The sequence below is a fragment of the Kogia breviceps genome, chromosome 3 (assembly GCF_026419965.1).
Source record: "Kogia breviceps isolate mKogBre1 chromosome 3, mKogBre1 haplotype 1, whole genome shotgun sequence".
Classification (NCBI taxonomy): Eukaryota; Metazoa; Chordata; class Mammalia; order Artiodactyla; family Physeteridae; genus Kogia; species Kogia breviceps.
In genome coordinates, this window is record NC_081312.1 from 88432515 (window position 1) to 88451391 (window position 18877).

Sequence of the window (18877 nt, forward strand, 5' to 3'; positions counted from 1 at the left end):
AATAGGCAAGAGGGAGAACTCCAAAATGGCACTTGTTAGCACCAGTGTTCTTGTGGTAGAACAGGCTCCCTCAAATTGCTGCCGCCACCATCTATGTTCCCAGAAGGAGTCCCAGTTACCTCCTGCCACTCTGGGAAGCTCTCCAAGATTAGCAAGTGGTTCTGACCCAGCTGCCTTTCAAATTACTGCCTCTGTGCTGGGTCTCAGTGTGTGAGATTTTGTGAGTGCCCTTTAATAGTGAAGTCTCTGTTTCCTACAGCCCCCTCTGGTTCTCTTGTACAAAAGTCTTGCTGGCCTTCAAAGCAGATGTTTTGGGGACTCGTCTTCCCAGTATAGGAACCCTGGGCTGGGGAGCCTGATTTTGTTGCATGTTTTTTTTTTTGGGGGGGTGGCCTGATGTGAGGCTCTGACCTTGGGTTCTGTTGGAGGAGAACCTCTGCATTTGTAATTAATCTCCTGTTTGTGGGTTGCCTACCCAGAGGTGTGAGTCTTGACTATACTGTATCTCTGCCCCTCCTACCCATCTGTTGTTGTTCCTTCTTCATATCTTTAGTTGTGGAAAATCTTTTCTGCTAGTTCTCATGGATAGTTGCTCTGTAAATGTAATTTTGATGTGCCTATGGGAGAAGGTGAGCTCAGGTTCTTCTTACTCTGCCATCTTGGTCACATCCTCCTGCCTTTTTATCTTATTGTTTGAATTTCCTCTGTGATAGTTCCAGCTCAGATAATTATAATAATGATAAATTCAATAAAAATTGTTATTAATGCTATTATATATTACTACTACTACAATCACCATCACTACCGGTACGTTTAATGTGTACTTACTACATACCAGGACTACAATATCCGGTAAGTCCTTTTGACACAAAAGACTTATAAAAATAGCTTAAGATATCTCTGCTTGGTGAAAGGCAGACCTCTCACAGGTTCTTCTCAGGATCCTAACACAGCCCTCAGGCACAGGTGGGCCCTAACTCTGTTAGTACACCCCCTGGGAGCGGGGGTGGGGATTGGCTGGGAAGGGACTTGAAGGAATGAAATTTCTGAGGTAGTGTTAATGTTCTTTGTTTTGATGGGAGTTTACATTACACAGGTGAATGCCTTTATCAGCTTCATCTAATGATCTACTTAATATTTGTGCATTTTGTCAGCATCTAAATTTTACCTTAATAAGGAACCATAAACAAGTATTGAACTCTAGTTAATGATATGCAAGCTGAAGTATAATGATAGGAAACTGAGTGATGTGTACCCATGTGTGCAACCTACTTTGAAATGCATTAGAAAAGAAGATGAATTGATGGATGGAAGAGAGATGGATAGATGGGATGGATATGTGATAAAGTGAATGTAGCTAAATTTTTTTTTTTTTAAGTACCAAGGATCTTTATTCTCAGGGCTGATATTGAATCTGTGGCTGTAGGTAATATGTCACTATTTTGAGAGTAAAAGTTCCCGTTATCTTCCTTCTTTGCAAGTCTTCAGCCACAAAGTTACACATTATTCTCATAACAAGATAAGTGAATCAGGCTGGAAGGGGATTAAGGAGGTACACTGATGATAAAAGCAAAGGGGAGCAAACACTTCTACAAGCATATTGTCCCAGTTACCTTGAAGGTTAAGTTACAGATTAATTTGTAGCTAAATGTTAATTGAAGAAACCAAGTTGAGAACATCTGGGTGTTCACCATACAGTTCTTTCAACTTTGCTGTACGTTTGAAAATTTTCATACTAAGAAGATGCAAGAGCCATTCTAAAGCTGGGTTTCCAAGTGGGCCTAGTGAGACACAGAAGAGCAGTACAATAGAGCTGGCCATTCACAAGCCTGAATGTTACTCTGCTGTACCAGAGTCTGAGGCCTCTGTGGGTCATTTGCCTTAGTGGTTCTGCTAACCAGGAATCAGTTATTGTCTAGGAGACTGAACATAAAACATGCCATCATTATGACTCCCTTCAGGATATTATCAAAACAGGTGAAGAAAAAAAATGCCTGCAAATTCCACACACTAGCCACCTCTTTCACAGCAGTTTGAAATGGGAACTAAACCTGGCTTGATGGGACTGGTTGTGTGTTTCCCAAGCTGGGAGGTGGCTATGGAACTGGAGGGGCAAGTTGGCTTGTTCCATGAGCCAATAAAAGAGCAGGCAGACCAAACCAGCCTGTGAAGAGGAGCACTGGTCATTTTCTTCCAGAGTGTATGTGCAGCATTTGGTATTTCCTTTGCAAGCACTAATGGGCTGGGCTTGCCTGGCATACCCTGGGTCCCCAGCGGGGAGGGAGGCTCATTCAGCCAGATTCCCCTGCTGGCATCTGTCCATGAGCACGTGTCTCTTCACAGCATCTCTGCCCCTGCCTGTGTTTTTTTTTTCCCCCAGGTGATCGTGTTGCCATTGAGCCTGGTGCTCCCCGAGAAGCTGATGAATTCTGTAAGATTGGCCGATACAATCTGTCACCAACCATCTTCTTCTGTGCCACGCCCCCTGATGACGGGAACCTTTGCCGGTTCTACAAGCACAATGCTAACTTCTGCTACAAGTTAGTGTCCATGGCCCAGCTGTGCCACCTGGGACCTCTTCTCCAATGTTTGTTTGGTGCTCTTTCTTCTAGTTTCCTATAGTGGTTTCTTCATTCTTTTTAGCTCATAATTCTAGACATAAGGCATCCCTTGGCAGGCCTGCCCTTCTTGGAGGCTTTGAGGGAGGGTAGCCTGACGAGGGCTAAGACTGACTCACAGTGCTTGCTTTTAGTCTTTCAGTCTAACTTTCCCTCACCTAGAGCAATAATAGAAAATCATTGCTGAAATCATTCACTCCTCTCCAGCCATCTTGGAGATAATTTATTGTAGTTGTCCTCCATTATTGTTTTCCACTGCAGCCATGAGAAAGAGATCTTGTAACAGTAGAAACCTTGGCAACAACTAGGGTTTACTGTGGCGTGGAGCCAGGGCATGAGCTTTGGGACCCTGGATCCACTCCCTCCTAGTGAGTGACTTTGAGGAAATGACTTAACCTTCTTCTGCTGCAGTCTCTTTTAATCACTTGGAGATTAAATAAGGCAATGCACATAAAGTCACAATTATTTTTTGTTTTTTAATTTATTTTTGGTTGCATTGGGTCTTCGTTGCTGTGTGTGGGCTTTCTCTAGTTGTGTCGAGCGGGAACCACTCTTCATTGCAGTGCATGGGCTTCTCATTGCGGTGGCTTCACTTGTTGTGGAGCACTGGCTCTAGGCGCGTGGGCTTCAGTAGTTGTGGCACGCAGGCTCAGTAGTTGTGGCGCACAGGCTTAGTTGTTCTGCGGCACGTGGGATCTTCCCGGGGCAGAGCTCGAACCTGTGTCTCCTGCACTGGCAGATGGATTCCTAACCACTGTGCCACCAGGGATGTCCCCACAATTATTGTTATTACATACCTGGCCTTGTACTAATAAGTGCTTTGCATGCCTTATTTAACTTTCATATCTGTAATGGCGAGGTGAGCACCAGTATTGCAGTATTGTGTGAGAGTCAGCAGGGTCAGGAGAAGGCTAACTGGCTAATTGACTTGAACACAGAACAGAGCCAGGAGTCAAGCTGGGGTGGCTGTGATTCTCAAGCTCCTGCCCTGTGCTCACTACCCTACCTCAACTCTCAAAGTGATTTGGGGAAGTTGTGTCTGGCAGAAACAGTGCTATACCTTCTGCATGGACCCCAGCCCGTGGAGCTCTGGGATGCTGCTTTCCTTCTGAACCGACCAGGCGCATTTTCCTCCTACCCTAGTCTGGCCCTGGCAGTGACTCTTTTGGCCAGGATGGGGCTTGTCTTTTGAAGTCCAGGTGCCAGTCACAGGGGCAGTCTGACAGATCTGAGTTTTCTAGTGCCTACTGGAAGCCTTGAGAGGAGTCACAGGCCAGGGACCTCGTGATGAGTTTAAGTCAGCACTCTAGGAGAGAGCAGGTTACCTGCGCAGAGTCTACCTTTGAGCAAGTGGTTCCTGAATCTGCCCACTTTTTCTGGGTCCTTTCCAAGTCAAAGTGGAAAACCAGTGTTTCATGGAAGCAGAAGAGCATGGTGGTAAAGCTTGAGACTAACCACTGGTCTCTCCCATTTGCCAACTGTGTGACCTTGAGCAAGGTACTTAAACTTTGTAACCTCAATCTCCTGTGTAATGGAAATAATAGCATCACCATGATGAAATGCATAGAATTAGTGATGGGATTCAGTGGGAAAAGCATATCAAGTACTCAACACGAGGGCTGGCACAGAAGAGGAGCTCAGTAAACAGTGCCATGATGTGTCGTAGCTATGGCCTTGTATCTGGGGGATGTTACAGGGATAGGCCTGAAAAGGAGCCTTGCACTGGGAATTGGGGTTGGGGGGCAGGGGCACAGGTGGTTTAAAGGGAATGGTGCGGGAGGGAGTGTTCTGGTTGGCAATGGCAAGGGGAGGGCTGTGGAGGGCCTCTAGGGGACATGCGACCCCTTCCTTTTCTCTTCTCCTGGGGTACTTTGTATCTATGTCCCCAGCCCAGCCCTGGATCTACACCATTCTGTCTGGTTTCTCTTTGTGCAGATTTGTACACTGTCACACCTTTTTTATTTTCCGACCCACCTTATTTTCTTTCTTTCTTCCTGCTTCCCCCTTGGCTTCTTGATCGTTCTTTAACCCTTTTTCCTACTTCCTGAATCCCATTGTGAAACCACCAAGTTGCTTTGTCATTTTCTGGTGTTTATAAAATCATGAACAATTAGGGCCGGGAAGAAACTCATCCCCTTTCCCTCAACCTCCACTGAACAAGGTTGGGGAAGGAGGATCCAGTAACTCTCCCCAGGTCAGTGGCAAAAGGACTGGACCCCAGGACTCTGGCTACTGCTGCGTGTGTGATAAGGCAGCATCTGCCTAACCAGTGGAATAATCTCCCACGTAACAATCCTCTCTCATCACCATCCCCAATCCCATTTCTCCCTGGTATTCTTATTCCAAAGGGAAGTCAGAGCAGAAGATGAGAGGGACACAGGCCACCCTGTGTTTAGCCCCAGCACCAGCTTTGGGGGAGGCCCAAATGTGAAGAGGCAGGACTGTCGGAGAGAGTGTGTGTGACTGGGGGTCCTTGAGAGAGTTTGGGAATATTCATTATTTCACTTCAAACTCTTCCCCCTTATTTGGAATTGATGGGATAGGTTTGGTGGGTAGAAGGGATGAAGACAACAGCCAGAGCAAGAGAGTGGATTGACGTGTGAGAAATGATGTGAGAGAAGCAGAGGGGAGGGGAGAAAAAAGGGGTGGTGGGCACCAGGCAGAATGTAGGCCTTGTTATTTATTCTGTGGATGATCAGGAACAGAAGGATCATGGGGATCAGCACACGGTTTGGCTGCCACTTTTTTCTCTTTTTGGAACTTGAGGGTTTTCACGTTCTTGCGTGTGGAGGTTGTGGGTATGCTGAATAAATACTGGGCAGTGAGGAGCTAGCAGAAGTTAGATAGTAACTATGGAGCTGCTTGTACCAAGAGGCAGCCGATGCGGGACAGGCAGAGGATATGGAATCAGGAGATCTGGGTTTAAGTCTTGCTCTTCCGCTCACTAGCCTTGTAACCTTGGGCAAGTCTCTCAATGTCTTCGGCTTCAGTTCCTCTTCTGTAGAATAAAGGTAGAAACAAAGCCTGCCTGGGAGCTCCCTGGCGGTCTAGTGGTTAGGACTCTGGGCTTTCACTGCCAAGGGCCCGGGTTCAATTCCTGGTCTGGGAACTACGATTCTGCAAGCCTTGTGCCCCCCCCCCAAAAAAAAAAAACAACAGAAACAACAACAAAGCCTGCCTGACAAGGTCATGGTGAGGATTAAATGAGATATGGAGGATAAAGCTCTCCAAATCTGTAAAGCATTATGCAAATATTTGCTGTCTTCATCAGTGGGATCATTAAGAGGGTCAAGGTGCCAGTGGACAGGGAAGTGAAAACCAAGAACCCAGTGGCAAAGGTGACACAGCATTCAATCTGCTTAACAAATCCAGGGACAGCCAGGCAGCTGCTGCTATCAGATGTGGTTCTTCTGTAGCGTGTAATGTGGGAGACAATGTACAGAGTGAAGTCAGCTTCTAATCACTGTTTTGCAAAGCCGCTTATAGTCTGGATTGTTTGCTAAAACGAAACCAGAAAGGTTATACGTTTGAGAAGCAGATGAAATGCTGGAATGGTGTTAAGTTAAACCCTTGTGAAATGAACTTTTCATTTATGAATGACAGCTACCCCACACTTTATCTCGGATAGTGTTTTCAGAGGGGAGCAGTATGACATGGGCTCTGGAATCAGACATATCTGGCTTCCAGTTTAAGCCTCTTTATAAGCCTCTCAATACTCACTGGTTTTGAATTTTTGGAGCAAGTCATTTAATCCTCCAAGGCTTGGTTTCCTCATCTGTAAAATGGGAATAATAATATCTACCACAGAACTATTCTGAGGACTTACATGAGTGAATGTATGTAAATTGCTTACCACGTTGCCCAGCACATAAATTAAAGCTCAATAAATATTAGCTATTGTTATTGTTGTTAACCCAGAGGGACTAACTAAGTGTGTTGAATGACTTCTCAGACTTCCTGACAATGTCACCTTTGAGGAAGGGGCGCTGATTGAGCCACTGTCTGTGGGGATCCATGCCTGCCGGCGAGCTGGAGTCACCCTGGGGCACAAGGTCTTTGTGTGTGGAGCTGGTAAGAAACAGATGACACCCTGGTTATGAGTTCATTAAAGTGGAATGTGGGGATCCCTTTGCCCATTTCATTTCCCCTCCAAGGGCTGAAATTGGTCCTAGAATCTTTCCAGGTTAGGGAGGATCACAGTGTCCCCATTCCTTCAATGACATGCACTTTGCTAAATAAATATCTGCAGGCATGGTAGTAACCAATGTTATTTCCTAGGCAACATAACCCTTTTGTTCACTTAAAGAATGCAATTTGGGATTATTTTTCTACCCTTGACAGGAAACTAGGGAAATATTTTTGGTAGTAAAGGGAAGGGCAACTTTTGGAACTTTCAAATCATCGTAGAGAACTGGTCTCCTGGTCCTTCCAGAACGAGGCGGCCCATGCTTATGGCCAGCAGGAGTGGGGTCCAGCCCACGGTGAGTCAGTGCTCTGCCCACACTGGCTTAGCTAGCTGCCTTCTTCCTCCCCTGCTTCCAGTCACTTGAAGAAGCCTAGCAGCCTCAGACTGAATCATCTAGGCTTCTAACTGCTTCTGGTAACCCAAACAACATGCCTCACTCCTTGTGGGTGTGATCTGATATTCCTCATACACTTTTATTTTTTTATTGAGGTATAACTGACATATAACATTATATTAGTTTCAGGTGTACAACATAATGGTTTGATATTTGTATACATTGCGAAATGATCACCACAATAAGTCTTGTCAACATCTGTCACCACACAGTTATAAAATTTTTTTTCTTATGATAAGAACTGTTAAGATCTATTCTCTTAGCAACTTTCATATAGGTAATACAGTATTAACTATAGTCACCATGCTGTACATTAGATAACCAGGACTTAGTTATTTTATAACTGGAAGTTTGTACCTTTTGACCCTCTTCATCCATGTCACTGCTGCCACCATCACCTCTGGCAATCAATCTGTTCTCCATATCTATGAGCTCAGCTCCATATCTATTCTCCATATCTATGGAATATTATACACACACACACCACGTTTTCTCTGCCTATTCATCCATTGGTGAACACTTAGGTGGCTTCCATGTCTGGGCTATTGTAAATAATGCTGCAGTGAATATGGGGGTGGAGATAACATTTTGAGTAAGTTTTTATTTTCTTTGGATAAAATTCCACTTCTGAGTAGATGTAGAATTGCCGGATCATTTTTGAGGAATCTCCACACTGTTTTCCATAGTGTCTGCACCAATTTACATTCCCACCAACAGTACATAGGGGTTTCCTTTTCTCTGCATCCTCACCAATACTTGTTACTTGTTGTCTTTTTTTTTTTTTTTTTTTTTTTTTTTTTTTTTTTTTTTTTTTGCGGTATGCGGGCCTCTCACTGCTGTGGCCTCTCCCGCTGCGGAGCACAGGCTCCGGACACGCAGGCCCAGCGGCCATGGCTCACGGGCTTAGCCGCTCCGCGGCATGTGGGATCCTCCCGGACCAGGGCACGAACCCGCGTCTCCTGCATCGGCAGGCGGACCCTCAACCACTGCGCCACCAGGGAAGCCCCTTGTTGTCTTTTTGATAATAGCCATGCTAACAGGTGTACAGTGATATCTCTTTGTGGGATTGATTTACATTTCTCTGATTAGTGATGTCGAGCATCCTTTCATGTTTATTTTGGCCATCTGTGTGTATTTTTTGGAAAAATGTCTAGTCATATCCTCTGCTCAGTTTTCAATCATATTGCTTTTTGCTATTGAGTTGTGCAAGTTCTTATATATATTTTGGATATTAACCCATATCAAATATATGATTTGCAAATATTTTTCTCCTACTCAACATGTTGCCTTTTTCATTTTGATGATGTTTCCTTTGCTGTGCAGAAGCTTTTTAGTTTGATACAGTCCCACTTGTTTATTTTTGCTTTTATTGCCTTTGCTTTTGGTGTCAAATCCAAAAACTCAAGACTGATGTCAAGGAGCTTACTGCCTATGTTTTCTTCTAGGAGTTTTATGGTTTCAAGTCTTATATTCAAGCCATTAATCCATTTTGAGTTAATCCTCATATACTTTGTGACTGATTTTCTTTGGCAGGGCCAAATAAGTGACTACAGGGCTTCCTAAGCAGGGTGATGGGTGTAGAACAGATTTGCCTCAATGAGCCAGTACACTGTAGGATTCATGTGACAGATTTAAAAAAAAAACTCTGCATAAGTAATACTTTTTTGCCATAGAAAAAGAAGTTAAATCATACATACCACATACATACCACACCTGCATGCACATGCACACACACAAAAATTCACTGATAGCCCCATCATCACCCATCACCCTGAGAGGACCACTGTTAACATTTTGGTGTAGAATATTTCAGTTTGGTTTTTGTTTTTGTTTGTTTAATTCATGAGATCATCCTGAATATGCTTCATTTTACCTACTCTTTTAAAAAATTAATATACTGTGAACATTTTTCTATGTCATTAGATAAAAGAGTTAGATGACATAATTTTTAATAACTGTGTACTATCCTTCTGTAGCTTACTTAACTAATCACCCCTTTGTTGGTTATTTCAGGTATTTCTCAGTGTTTTGCTTTCTGGACGAACTCACTAAATTATTCTCAAGGGGAGTGTCCGAATAGCAAATCCTCAAAGATATTCTGCATAGCCTTATTTGTGGTCTGGTTTTTGTGTTAAAACCATCTAGTGTGCCTATAAAGTGGGGAAGCAGGTGGCCTTTGGGCTGATTCTCAGGCACCTGAACATCCTGGAGCTGCCTGAGCAGCTGGGTCAACCTAGGACACCCTCCAAGGTGGTCCTCAGAGGGCAACTGAAAGGATACGTCTCACCTTGGGGAGGCATGATGGGCTGTAAGAAGGTAGGGGGTCAAAGAGAGAACAGGAGCCCAGCACTGGGTGCAGATTCCAGGTAGAGGACAATGCCTCATGCATTCATTTACTCATGCATTCAACAAAGAGTTGTTAAGGTCTCACTATATGTTAGGCACTGGGATAGATGCTAGAGGTACTCAAAAGATATAGTTCCTGTCCATGGCCTAGACAAGGGGGAGAGCTGGTATTTGATATTTCACAAATGTCTCCTATTTCCTGCTTTATTTAGGGCCAATTGGACTGGTCAGTTTGCTCGTGGCCAAAGCAATGGGTGCATCTCAAGTGGTGGTGACTGGTAAGGTTTTCTTCTTTTTAAATCTCCTTGGGATGGAAGCAGCTGGGCCTACAGTTTTGGAGCAGGGGCATGAGACCTGTTCCCTTCCTGGTGTAGTGGGTTTCTAAAGAGGCTCCTCTTTTCTTCTGGGTTCCAGGGTTGAAAAGCCCACCCAGGAGATGACCAAGTCAGGGCTGAGGAGGAGACTCTTTTGAAGCTCCTGGGAGAGGGTGGCTGCTGCAGAGAAGAGGAGGCTCTTTATGTGTGGACCTCAGATGCTTATACTGCCCACTTGGTCCTAAGAAGAGTTTCAGCCCTTGGGTTGTTTGACCAAGCTCAGAGGGTGTGTGTGCATGTGTGTGTGTGATGTGGAGTTAGTGGGGTATGTGATGTGTTTATAAGAGGATGTTTATGTGTGAGGTGTGTGGTATGAGTGAGAGACACGTACTCGTGTGTGTGAGGAGAGGTTCTCTGACAGGACATGTGGGCATGTGTGTGTGGAGCAGCGTAGTATGTACGGAAGCATGTGGGGTATAGAAAGGTGTGTGTGTGTGTGTGTGTGTGTGTGTGTGTGTGTGTGTGTGGAGAAGGCATCTGTGAGGGAGACTGTGTGTGTGTATAATGTATCTGAGAGTGTTTGTATGTGTGAGTTGAGGTTATATGTGAGAGTGTGTAGGTGAGCACGTAGAGTTGTGTGGTGTATGGGGTGTTGGGGATATTTGAGGGGAGTGGGGATACGGAAGGATATCATTGCGTGTTTTGTGTGAGAAGGTGAGAGATTATGTGTGTAGCTGTGTAGAGCTGTGTGGTATGTATGGGGGTGTATGGGGATGTAGAAGGATGTGGATGTTTGAGAAGTTATCTAAGAGATTGTGTGTGAGGGTGTGTTTAGAGAGTATGTGTGTTGGGCGCAGTGATACCATCACTACACCAGAGCTTCCTTGCCATCGGAATCTGTATCTTCATTTTTTCTCCCAAATCCACCATCCACTTTCTCAGTTTGAAAGAAACTTTTGTTCAACTTTAGATCTGTCAGCCTCTCGGTTGTCTAAAGCCAAGGAAGTTGGAGCTGATTTCCTCCTCCAGATCTCCAACGAGAGCCCGCAGGAAATTGCCAATAAAGTGGAAGGCCTGCTGGGGTGCAAGCCAGAAGTTACCATCGAGTGCACAGGGGTGGAGACCTCCATCCAGGCGGGCATATACGTGAGTGGAATAAGGGTAGCTAAGCTGGTAGGCAGCTTCAGGGAATCAGTGCACGGTAGTGAACCAAGGAGGATTCCTAGGATCAAGCTTCTCCACTGATTTGCCATATTGACCACCCCTCCCCCCACCAGGTAATTCCTTGTTAACTGCTTTCTTATCTCTTCTTGTGGAGGTAGTGACATTTCCCTCACATCTTCATTGGGTTATTGTGAAGTTCAAACTAGGTAACAGATATACATGGACCTTGAAAGATGTTAAGTGACGCATACCTTTAGGACGGGATTGCTGTTATGATCACATCTGTGATCATGAAAATAGTGTTCTTGGTAAAAAAAAAAAATCGACAGGAGGAACAAGGAAGCATGCCTTTGTTGAGTGTGGGAAAACCCTATCTTGTTTTATTGAGGAAAACTGTAGTCTTTGAGTCATTGATACAAACTGTCATTAATTCAGTTAGTCACAAAGGTGAGGTGAGGTGATATTTCAGGATCACAGTAGTCTACTACTGTCCTTTCCCAGAACTAGGAACAGATAAGCTGCCAATATCTGACTTACCCCTCAGCAGCCCACCAGTAATTTATGGGATGTTGGAGGGAGAGGGGCAGGGAGGAGTAGAATTGACAAATCAAATTATGAGGAAAAGAAGGAAGAAAAGAATAAGAGCTAGATTCTGAGCTCTACCGTGGGCCTTGTCCTCTGCTGTGTGCTTTATAAACATGATGCCTCATCTGCATAATAGCCCTGAAGATGAGTTCTAGTTTTCCACATTTTACAGGGAGAGCAGCCCAGTGACTTGCCTTGAGTGCACTGCTCCAGTGCCTGGGCTTTCCTTACTCCATCTGGCTCCTCCAGAGAGGCAGGGATAGAGGGGACAAGGAACCAGTGCTAGGGTGGGAGGGGCTGGGCTGGGGAGAGCATTGGTAGCTGCCACCGCTGGGCACTCCTGCCCTATCTCCCAAACTGCTTTCCCACAGCAGCACATGCTTCTTTCTTCCTTCTGAGTCACAGCCAGTCACACACAAGGGCACTGTCCACTGTGCAAGACATTCTGGGAAAACCTGATCCCTTGAGCTGTGTGGCACGGCCCTCAAGCCTGGCACACCCAGGCAGAGCTTCCTTCCCCTCCTCCTACCAAGATGCATATGGCACCGGGGGCCAAGGAAGCAGCGGGAGAGGCAGGAGCAGGTGCCACTTTTGCCCTAACCTTGTTCCAGATGGAATCAGCCAGCTCTCTGCTCCACTGTCTGAGACAGTCAGTGGTCACCATGTGGGAAGGGGCAAAGAGAAACCAAAACCCAGAGGGCGATGGGTCTGTGTGTGATCAGTGGAGCTATGTTTGACCCATGGCAGGTCTTGGGTTCCTGCCTCGTGCCTGGCTTTGTGCGAGACACCTTGAGGGCTTGACCAGTAAGGTGTGTCTACTGTTTTCAAGTTGTCGGTAGGTCAGTGACCCCCACTCAAGAGAGAGGCTGTAAAAGACATGACTTCCTAGTACAAGTCCTTCCTTCCTCTTGTGCCCTGCCTGGAGGGCATCTGAGAACAAGTTGATAGTGGGGGCCCAGTTGCCAGACTACCTGAGGTGGGCGTGGAGGTAAATGTGACACAGGGGCCTTCTGAAGCCTGAAGCCTGAAGCCGGTGGCTGTCCTGAGTGGGAAGTGGAGCATCATGCATGACAGGTGCTGTAGAGTGCTACAGGTCACTCTGTCAAGGGACAGGTTAGGCGGAAGCACCTTATGGACATACCTGAGAGTCACCTTTCTGCCATGTGATGTCTAGATAATGTTTGTGAGGAGACACAGCAAATGCTTAGGGTAGAATTGATGCCATCTCCTTGGTGTGGAAGTCACGACAACAAAACAGTGGTCTGAGATTTATCTTTGCCTGTGGTCAGTAAGCTACTGGCCTCCTGGCAGCCTGGGATGACCAGTTTGGAAGAGGTTCCTCTTCCTCCTTACCAGGTGGAGAGGAAGTACTGAATGGGCAACAGTTTTCCTGGAAAATTTCTCAGTGTATTCTGTGGCTCCCTCACGATTCTGAACCCCTCCCCCAACACTTTTCCAATGAGGACAGCAGTGTTTTTCAGTTGTGAGATACCCTCCCGCTTACTGACAGTGTTTGTGTGTCACAGGTGATTTGTAAGTGACTGCGCTTCAATAAAAACAGAAAACATGCCAAACGTTGAGCCCATCCTAGTGCCAGCCACTGTGACTGTCACCCCCTAAGAGCCCTGCTGAGGGGGAGGCATCATCCTATCCTCACACATGAGGAACCCATGGCTGAGAGAGCACCGTCTAGGGTCCCAGAGCTCAAAAGTGCAAATGCTGGGAGTCACCTCCGCACTACAGGCCTCTCTCCAGGGTGTATCCTTCCCCTCGGAGGTAGAAGCTGTGATGTTTGCTGTCTTACTGCTCCATTGTTTAGCACTTAGAATGGTCCCAGTAAGTGTTTTCTGCTGTTAACTGTAATGAAAACTTAGCATGAATGAATTGTCCATTTTTCTGTCCCTCATAGCATCAAGCACAATGACCCCCCAAAATCTCTGGAGCAGGCCTAGCACTCATGTGAAGTTATGTGGAGATTGTCGGGGAAAATTTTGCTCTCTGCCCACTCAAAGAGGAAACTGATGAATCCATTATGACTGATACCATTGGGAGAATGTCTCTGGAACAGAAATTTCTAATTGCCAGCCTGCACATATAAGGCAATTTTTAAACCACAGAAGTCCTATAGCCCTCCCCATTGGTATAGTGCTTGGTAGTTTTTGTTTTTTTCACCAAGAAGGTGGTCCGTTAGAGGTTTGACACTGTGTCTTGTGGGGAGCATTCTGGAGGAGGAAGTGGCTGACACCCAACATCTGGTACTGAATTAGTAAAGCTTTTTTTTTTTTTCCTTAATTATTATTATTTTTTAAATTTTATTTATTTTATTTTTGCTGCATTGCGTCTTTGTTGTCTCATACGCGCTTCTCTCTGGTTGTGGTGAGAAGGGGCTACTCTTTTTTTTTTTTTTTTTGTGGTACGCGGGCCTCTCACTATTGTGGCCTCTCCCATTGCGGAGCACAGGCTCCGGACGCGCAGGCTCAGCGGCCATGGCTCACGGGCCCAGCCACTCCGCGGCATGTGGGATCTTCCCGGGCCGGGGCACGAACCCGTGTCCCCTGCATCAGCAGGCGGATTCTCAACCACTGCACCACCAGGGAAGCCCTGGGGCTACTCTTCGTTGCAGTGTGCGGGCTTCTCATTGTGGTGGCTTCTCTTGTTGCAGAGCATGGGCTCTAGGCACGTGGGCTTCAGTTGTTGTGGCACTTGGGCTCAGTAGTTGTGGCTCACAGGCTCTAGATCACAGGCTCAGTAGTTGTGGCGCATGGGCTTAGTAGCTCCGTGGCATGTGGGATCTTCCCGGAGCAGGGCTTGAACCCGTGTCCCCTGAATTGGCAGGCAGATTCTTAACCACTGCGCCACCAGAGATGCCCCCTGAATTCATAAACCTTTGAAAGATGCTCAGTGGCTGCTGAAGGGTCAGCGATGGTTGTAGGGGAGGTTCTCATTGCTCTCGAGAAACTTTGCTGTTTCCTGGGATGTTTTGGACAGCAGAAGATGCTCCCACTGTGCCTCCACTGGTAAGTGTATTATTTCAGGATCTTTAAAGGAGACATTGTTTACTCTGCTGCTCTGTTGAGTTTGGTTAACATGCTGAAGAGTCCAGCAGTATAGAAAGAGTCACACTCTGAAATTTTTGGATACTTACCTGTTTGTATGGCAACAGTGCAACTGTGAGTGGGTTCTGCATTTTCTCATCTTCTTGGTTTTCTTGTTTTTACCTCTTCTTCAGGCCACTCAATCTGGTGGGACGCTGGTGCTTGTGGGGCTGGGCTCTGAGATGACCAGTGTGCCCCTAGTGCACGCAGCTACCAGGGAGGTGGACATCAAGGGTGTGTTTCGATACTGCAACACGTGAGTATGTTGTGGGTGAGCCAGGGTGGCGAGTGGCCAGCAAGTCCAGGGAAGGTCCTAGGTGGCCTCTGGGACCAAGAGTCTCTGCCTGTTTATTCATGAGGGGCACTCCCTGGCCACACTGACATCCGTGTGTAATGATAAGGATCCAAAGATAGAGCATTCATTCACTTGTGGTTAAAGAATGGGAGGGCAGAACTGACAGGGCTGTAGGGAAAGAGGGAGGGAGAGGGATTTTGAAACTTGCTCCTCTTGGATGTCTGCCACTCATTGCCTAGGCCCTCTCTTTTCCATTTCTTTAAGTGGCCGGATCTCCATTTTCCCCCTTTAAAGGGAAGAAGGAGAGAAACAGGACAACCACAAGAACTCAAGTCCCTTGGTTCTCACTCCAGATCCCCAGGTCCCACCCTGGGAAGTGAGAGGGTCTTAATAAATCCCACCTCATGTTCTGTGGGTCCATCCTCTCCCCTGCTGGGGCACTCTGTCCAGGACCACCTTCCCCACCAGTGGCCCTTTCCCTGTCTTTAGAGTCTGTAACCATTCCCTCAGCAGCGTACTAGTTTTCTAGTAAACTCTGCCAAGCCAAGCTGCTAAAGGGTGTGATTGGATCATCCTGGGCTACCCCGCTGGAGGCTTATCTGCCTTTTCACAGTGGCTTCCATATGCCTTATGCCTTCATGCCAAAGGAGTTCTAGGCTTCATGGCAGACATTGCAGATGGGCGGGGGACATTTGGGAACAGACTCTACTCCTGAATTATAAGTCATAAGATCCTTTCCACCATTGTTGGCCTGTAGAAGTGACCTTGCAGAACCACAGAGCTACAAACAAATGTGGCCAAACTTATCTTGTGCTGGGTAGTTTTGGGGACCTCCCTCTTTCCTCCTGAAGGTTGAGTGTGATGCTTGTGATCTTTTCCAGGTGGCCGATGGCGATTTCAATGCTTGCATCCAAGTCTGTGAATGTAAAGCCCTTGGTCACCCATCGGTTTCCTCTGGAGAAAGCTCTGGAGGCCTTTGAGACATCCAAAAAGGGATTGGGGTTGAAAGTCATGATCAAGTGCGACCCCAAAGACCAGAATCCATGATATGAATTGGGCTCTGTCCTTGTCCCCACTCTCAGCATCTCGGGGTTGAGTGGTTGGCTGGGCAGTGGTGGAAGTTTCTTTTGAATAGTAAGAATAATTAAAATAATTCATTATAAAAAGAGAGGCTTACACAGAGGAGTTGGTGTGCCTTAAAAACACAAGTAGGGGGACTTCCCTGGTGGCACACTAGTTAAGTAAGAATCTGCCTGCCAATGCAGGGGACACGGGTTCAAGCCCTGGTCCGGGAAGATCCCACATGCTGCGGAGCAACAAAGCCTGTGTGCCACAACTACTGAGCCTGCGCTGTAAAGCCCACGAGCCACAACTACTGAGCCCACATGCCACAACTATAGAAGCCCACGCACCTAGAGCCTGTGCTTCACAACAAGAGAAGCCACCACACTGAGAAGCCCGCACACCGCAACGAAGAGTAACCCCTGCTCTCCGCAACTAGAGAAAGCCTGCACGCAGCAACGAAGACCCAATGCAGCCAAAAATAAATAAAAAAAAAAAAAAAAAAAAAAGTAGGGAGGGACTTCCCTGACGGCGCAGTGGTTAAGAATCCGCCTGCCAATATAGGGGACACGGGTTCAATCCCTGGTCTGGGAAGATCCCACATGCCACGGAGCAACTAAGCCCGTGCACCACAGCTACTGAGCCTGCGCTCTAGAGCCCACGAGCTACAACTACTGAGCCCACATGCTGCAACTACTGAAGCCCATGCGCCTAGAGCCCGTGCTCCACAACAAGAGAAGCCATTGCAATGAGAAGCCCATGCACTGTAACGAAGAGTAGCCCCCGCTCACCGCAACTAGAGAAAAGCCCGTATGCAGCAACAAAGACCCAGTGCAGCCAAAATAAATATTTTTAAAAAGAAACACACAGGTAGGGAGAATTTGGGAGAACTTGTAGCCAGAATGACCTGTTCGTGCTGATCAAAGTTCGGCAAGTAGAGCAGAGCTTGGCAGGTAGGTGCCAGGACTCCCCTTCTTCCTGGAGTGACTGGAAGTTGTGTAAGGAAAGAAATCTGCCCATTGGGTTCCTGGTTCTACTGTGACTGTGGCCAGATGGGGGATGGGGGCTCAGTTATGAAGAGACCATTTACAACTTTATCAAGACTTAACTGGCCCAGAACCTGATTTTCACAAAAATCTGCAGCTCAGTGTTGGGGATGAAAGGTTGTGAACAGTTTTACTTTAGGACACAATGCTTCTAGACATAAGTGCTATTTGGTATGATGATAAAAGGAGAATAAGGGACTCTAGGATAATTTAAAAACCAAGCAAATAAAACTGAAATCCCATGTGAGATACAGCTAGCTTGCATCCCTCAAACGTAGAAATAGACAAGGAACTTTTCAGCGCTGCTTGAAGAATTGCCTCTTCAACTGTTGAGAATTCTGTGTAACTTATTTTGCAAGGTGAAGAATTGCCTTCCCAACGCACCACACCCCCACTCTTCTGCACTTTCAGAGGCAGCCACTGCAGGCTCCTTTGTCACTAGGCAACCAGGAGGCACCTACCTAAGGACAGCCACGGGGAGTCCTCATGGGAGACCTTAAATCACGCTTCTGACTAGCCCAGGAGGTTTTGGTCAGTACATCTGTCTTACCCACCCCACAGGGTTCGCATGCCCTCCTAGGCTCAAAGCTCACTGATGATTATTAGACAATCTGTATAGTTCCGGTCATTATGAGCAAAAAACCCTTTCCCTTCTCAGAGCTAGTTAAGGGTCTTTGTACCTTTCTGTCCATTTGAATGATAGTTCCAACCTTGTCTATTTTAATAATGGGGTTTTCCTGGGTAAGATTTGGATCCAAATCACATCATGCCATTTGTGACTGAGATTACTAGTCAAGAATGAGGATATGAGGACTGCATGACTTGGGCTGCAGTCTAATCCCTCACTTCTGCCGGGGGTGGAGGGTGAGTTTGAAGAGGTTCTGGTTTTCTTGTGACCAGGGAAGGTTGTAACCAGTGCCTGGGTTTCCTCAAATTGGTTTGGGTAACAAATTCTGCTTGTAGTACTCGACTGCTGCCACCATTTGTGGCCCTGTTTAGGGAGGAATCGACTTAGGTTACCCATTTCACAAAAGGAAGCATCTGGGATTTTTGAGAGTGATGCATTTTCTGCATCAAGTACAATTTTCGTTGATTGTTGAAATTTTACTTTAATGATCTCTAATCCTCACAGCAAGCCAAATATAATTATTTTACAACTAAGGAAATAGAGAAATCAAGTAACTTGCTCAAGGTCACACACTGCTTTTCTTTTCTCATGTTATCTTTGGAGGAGGGTGGGATCTTGAGTCCACACACAACACATACATACACTCAGGAGCCACACTGCTTCCTTCTCTGAGTCCTGTTTAGGTAGGACCATACTTGCCAGCTCCCTTTTCTTGAAACTCTTTCCAGCTCAGTGATGCCCAAAGTTCCTTGAATGTGGAATGAGAAAGACTCTTCCCTTTCTAGATTGGAAGTCTTCCAATAGAAATGCCCGTGAAGGAGGTGGACTCAGTATGTTAAATTCACAAGTAGCTACTCTTCCTCTGATGATTGTGATTTGGTGGAGCGAGGAAGCCACTGAACCTGAAAAAGAGGAGTTGCAGTGGGGACTCCTGGAAAGGTAGGGCTATCAAGGCCAAAAAACATGTGACACATTTCACAATGGTGATTGGTCTGGATCTTCTAAGTCAGTGTCTTGGAGCTTCAACTCCCTGGCCTGTTAAATGGGCTTCATGATACCTCCATGAGGGCAATTACAGAGTGAATGGGCTGATTGAAAACAGCAGTTCAGGGAACACTTTCCATTTCCAAATCCCCCCCGTGCT

At 46.4% G+C, this 18877-nt stretch overlaps 1 protein-coding gene across 1 annotated transcript in view; it reads left to right on the top strand.

Annotated features, from left to right (window-relative positions):
* Positions 1-16173, top strand: part of SORD (sorbitol dehydrogenase) — a 35981-nt gene extending 19808 nt beyond the window's left edge. Inside the window, exons 4-9 of the mRNA XM_059059425.2 lie at positions 2381-2540; positions 6571-6689; positions 9757-9822; positions 10829-11004; positions 14837-14958; positions 15879-16173. Coding sequence (XP_058915408.1) covers positions 2381-2540; positions 6571-6689; positions 9757-9822; positions 10829-11004; positions 14837-14958; positions 15879-16044 — 809 coding nt within the window. The 3' untranslated portion in view covers positions 16045-16173. The remainder of the gene's footprint in view (positions 1-2380; positions 2541-6570; positions 6690-9756; positions 9823-10828; positions 11005-14836; positions 14959-15878) is intronic.
* Positions 16174-18877: the final 2704 nt, after the last annotated feature.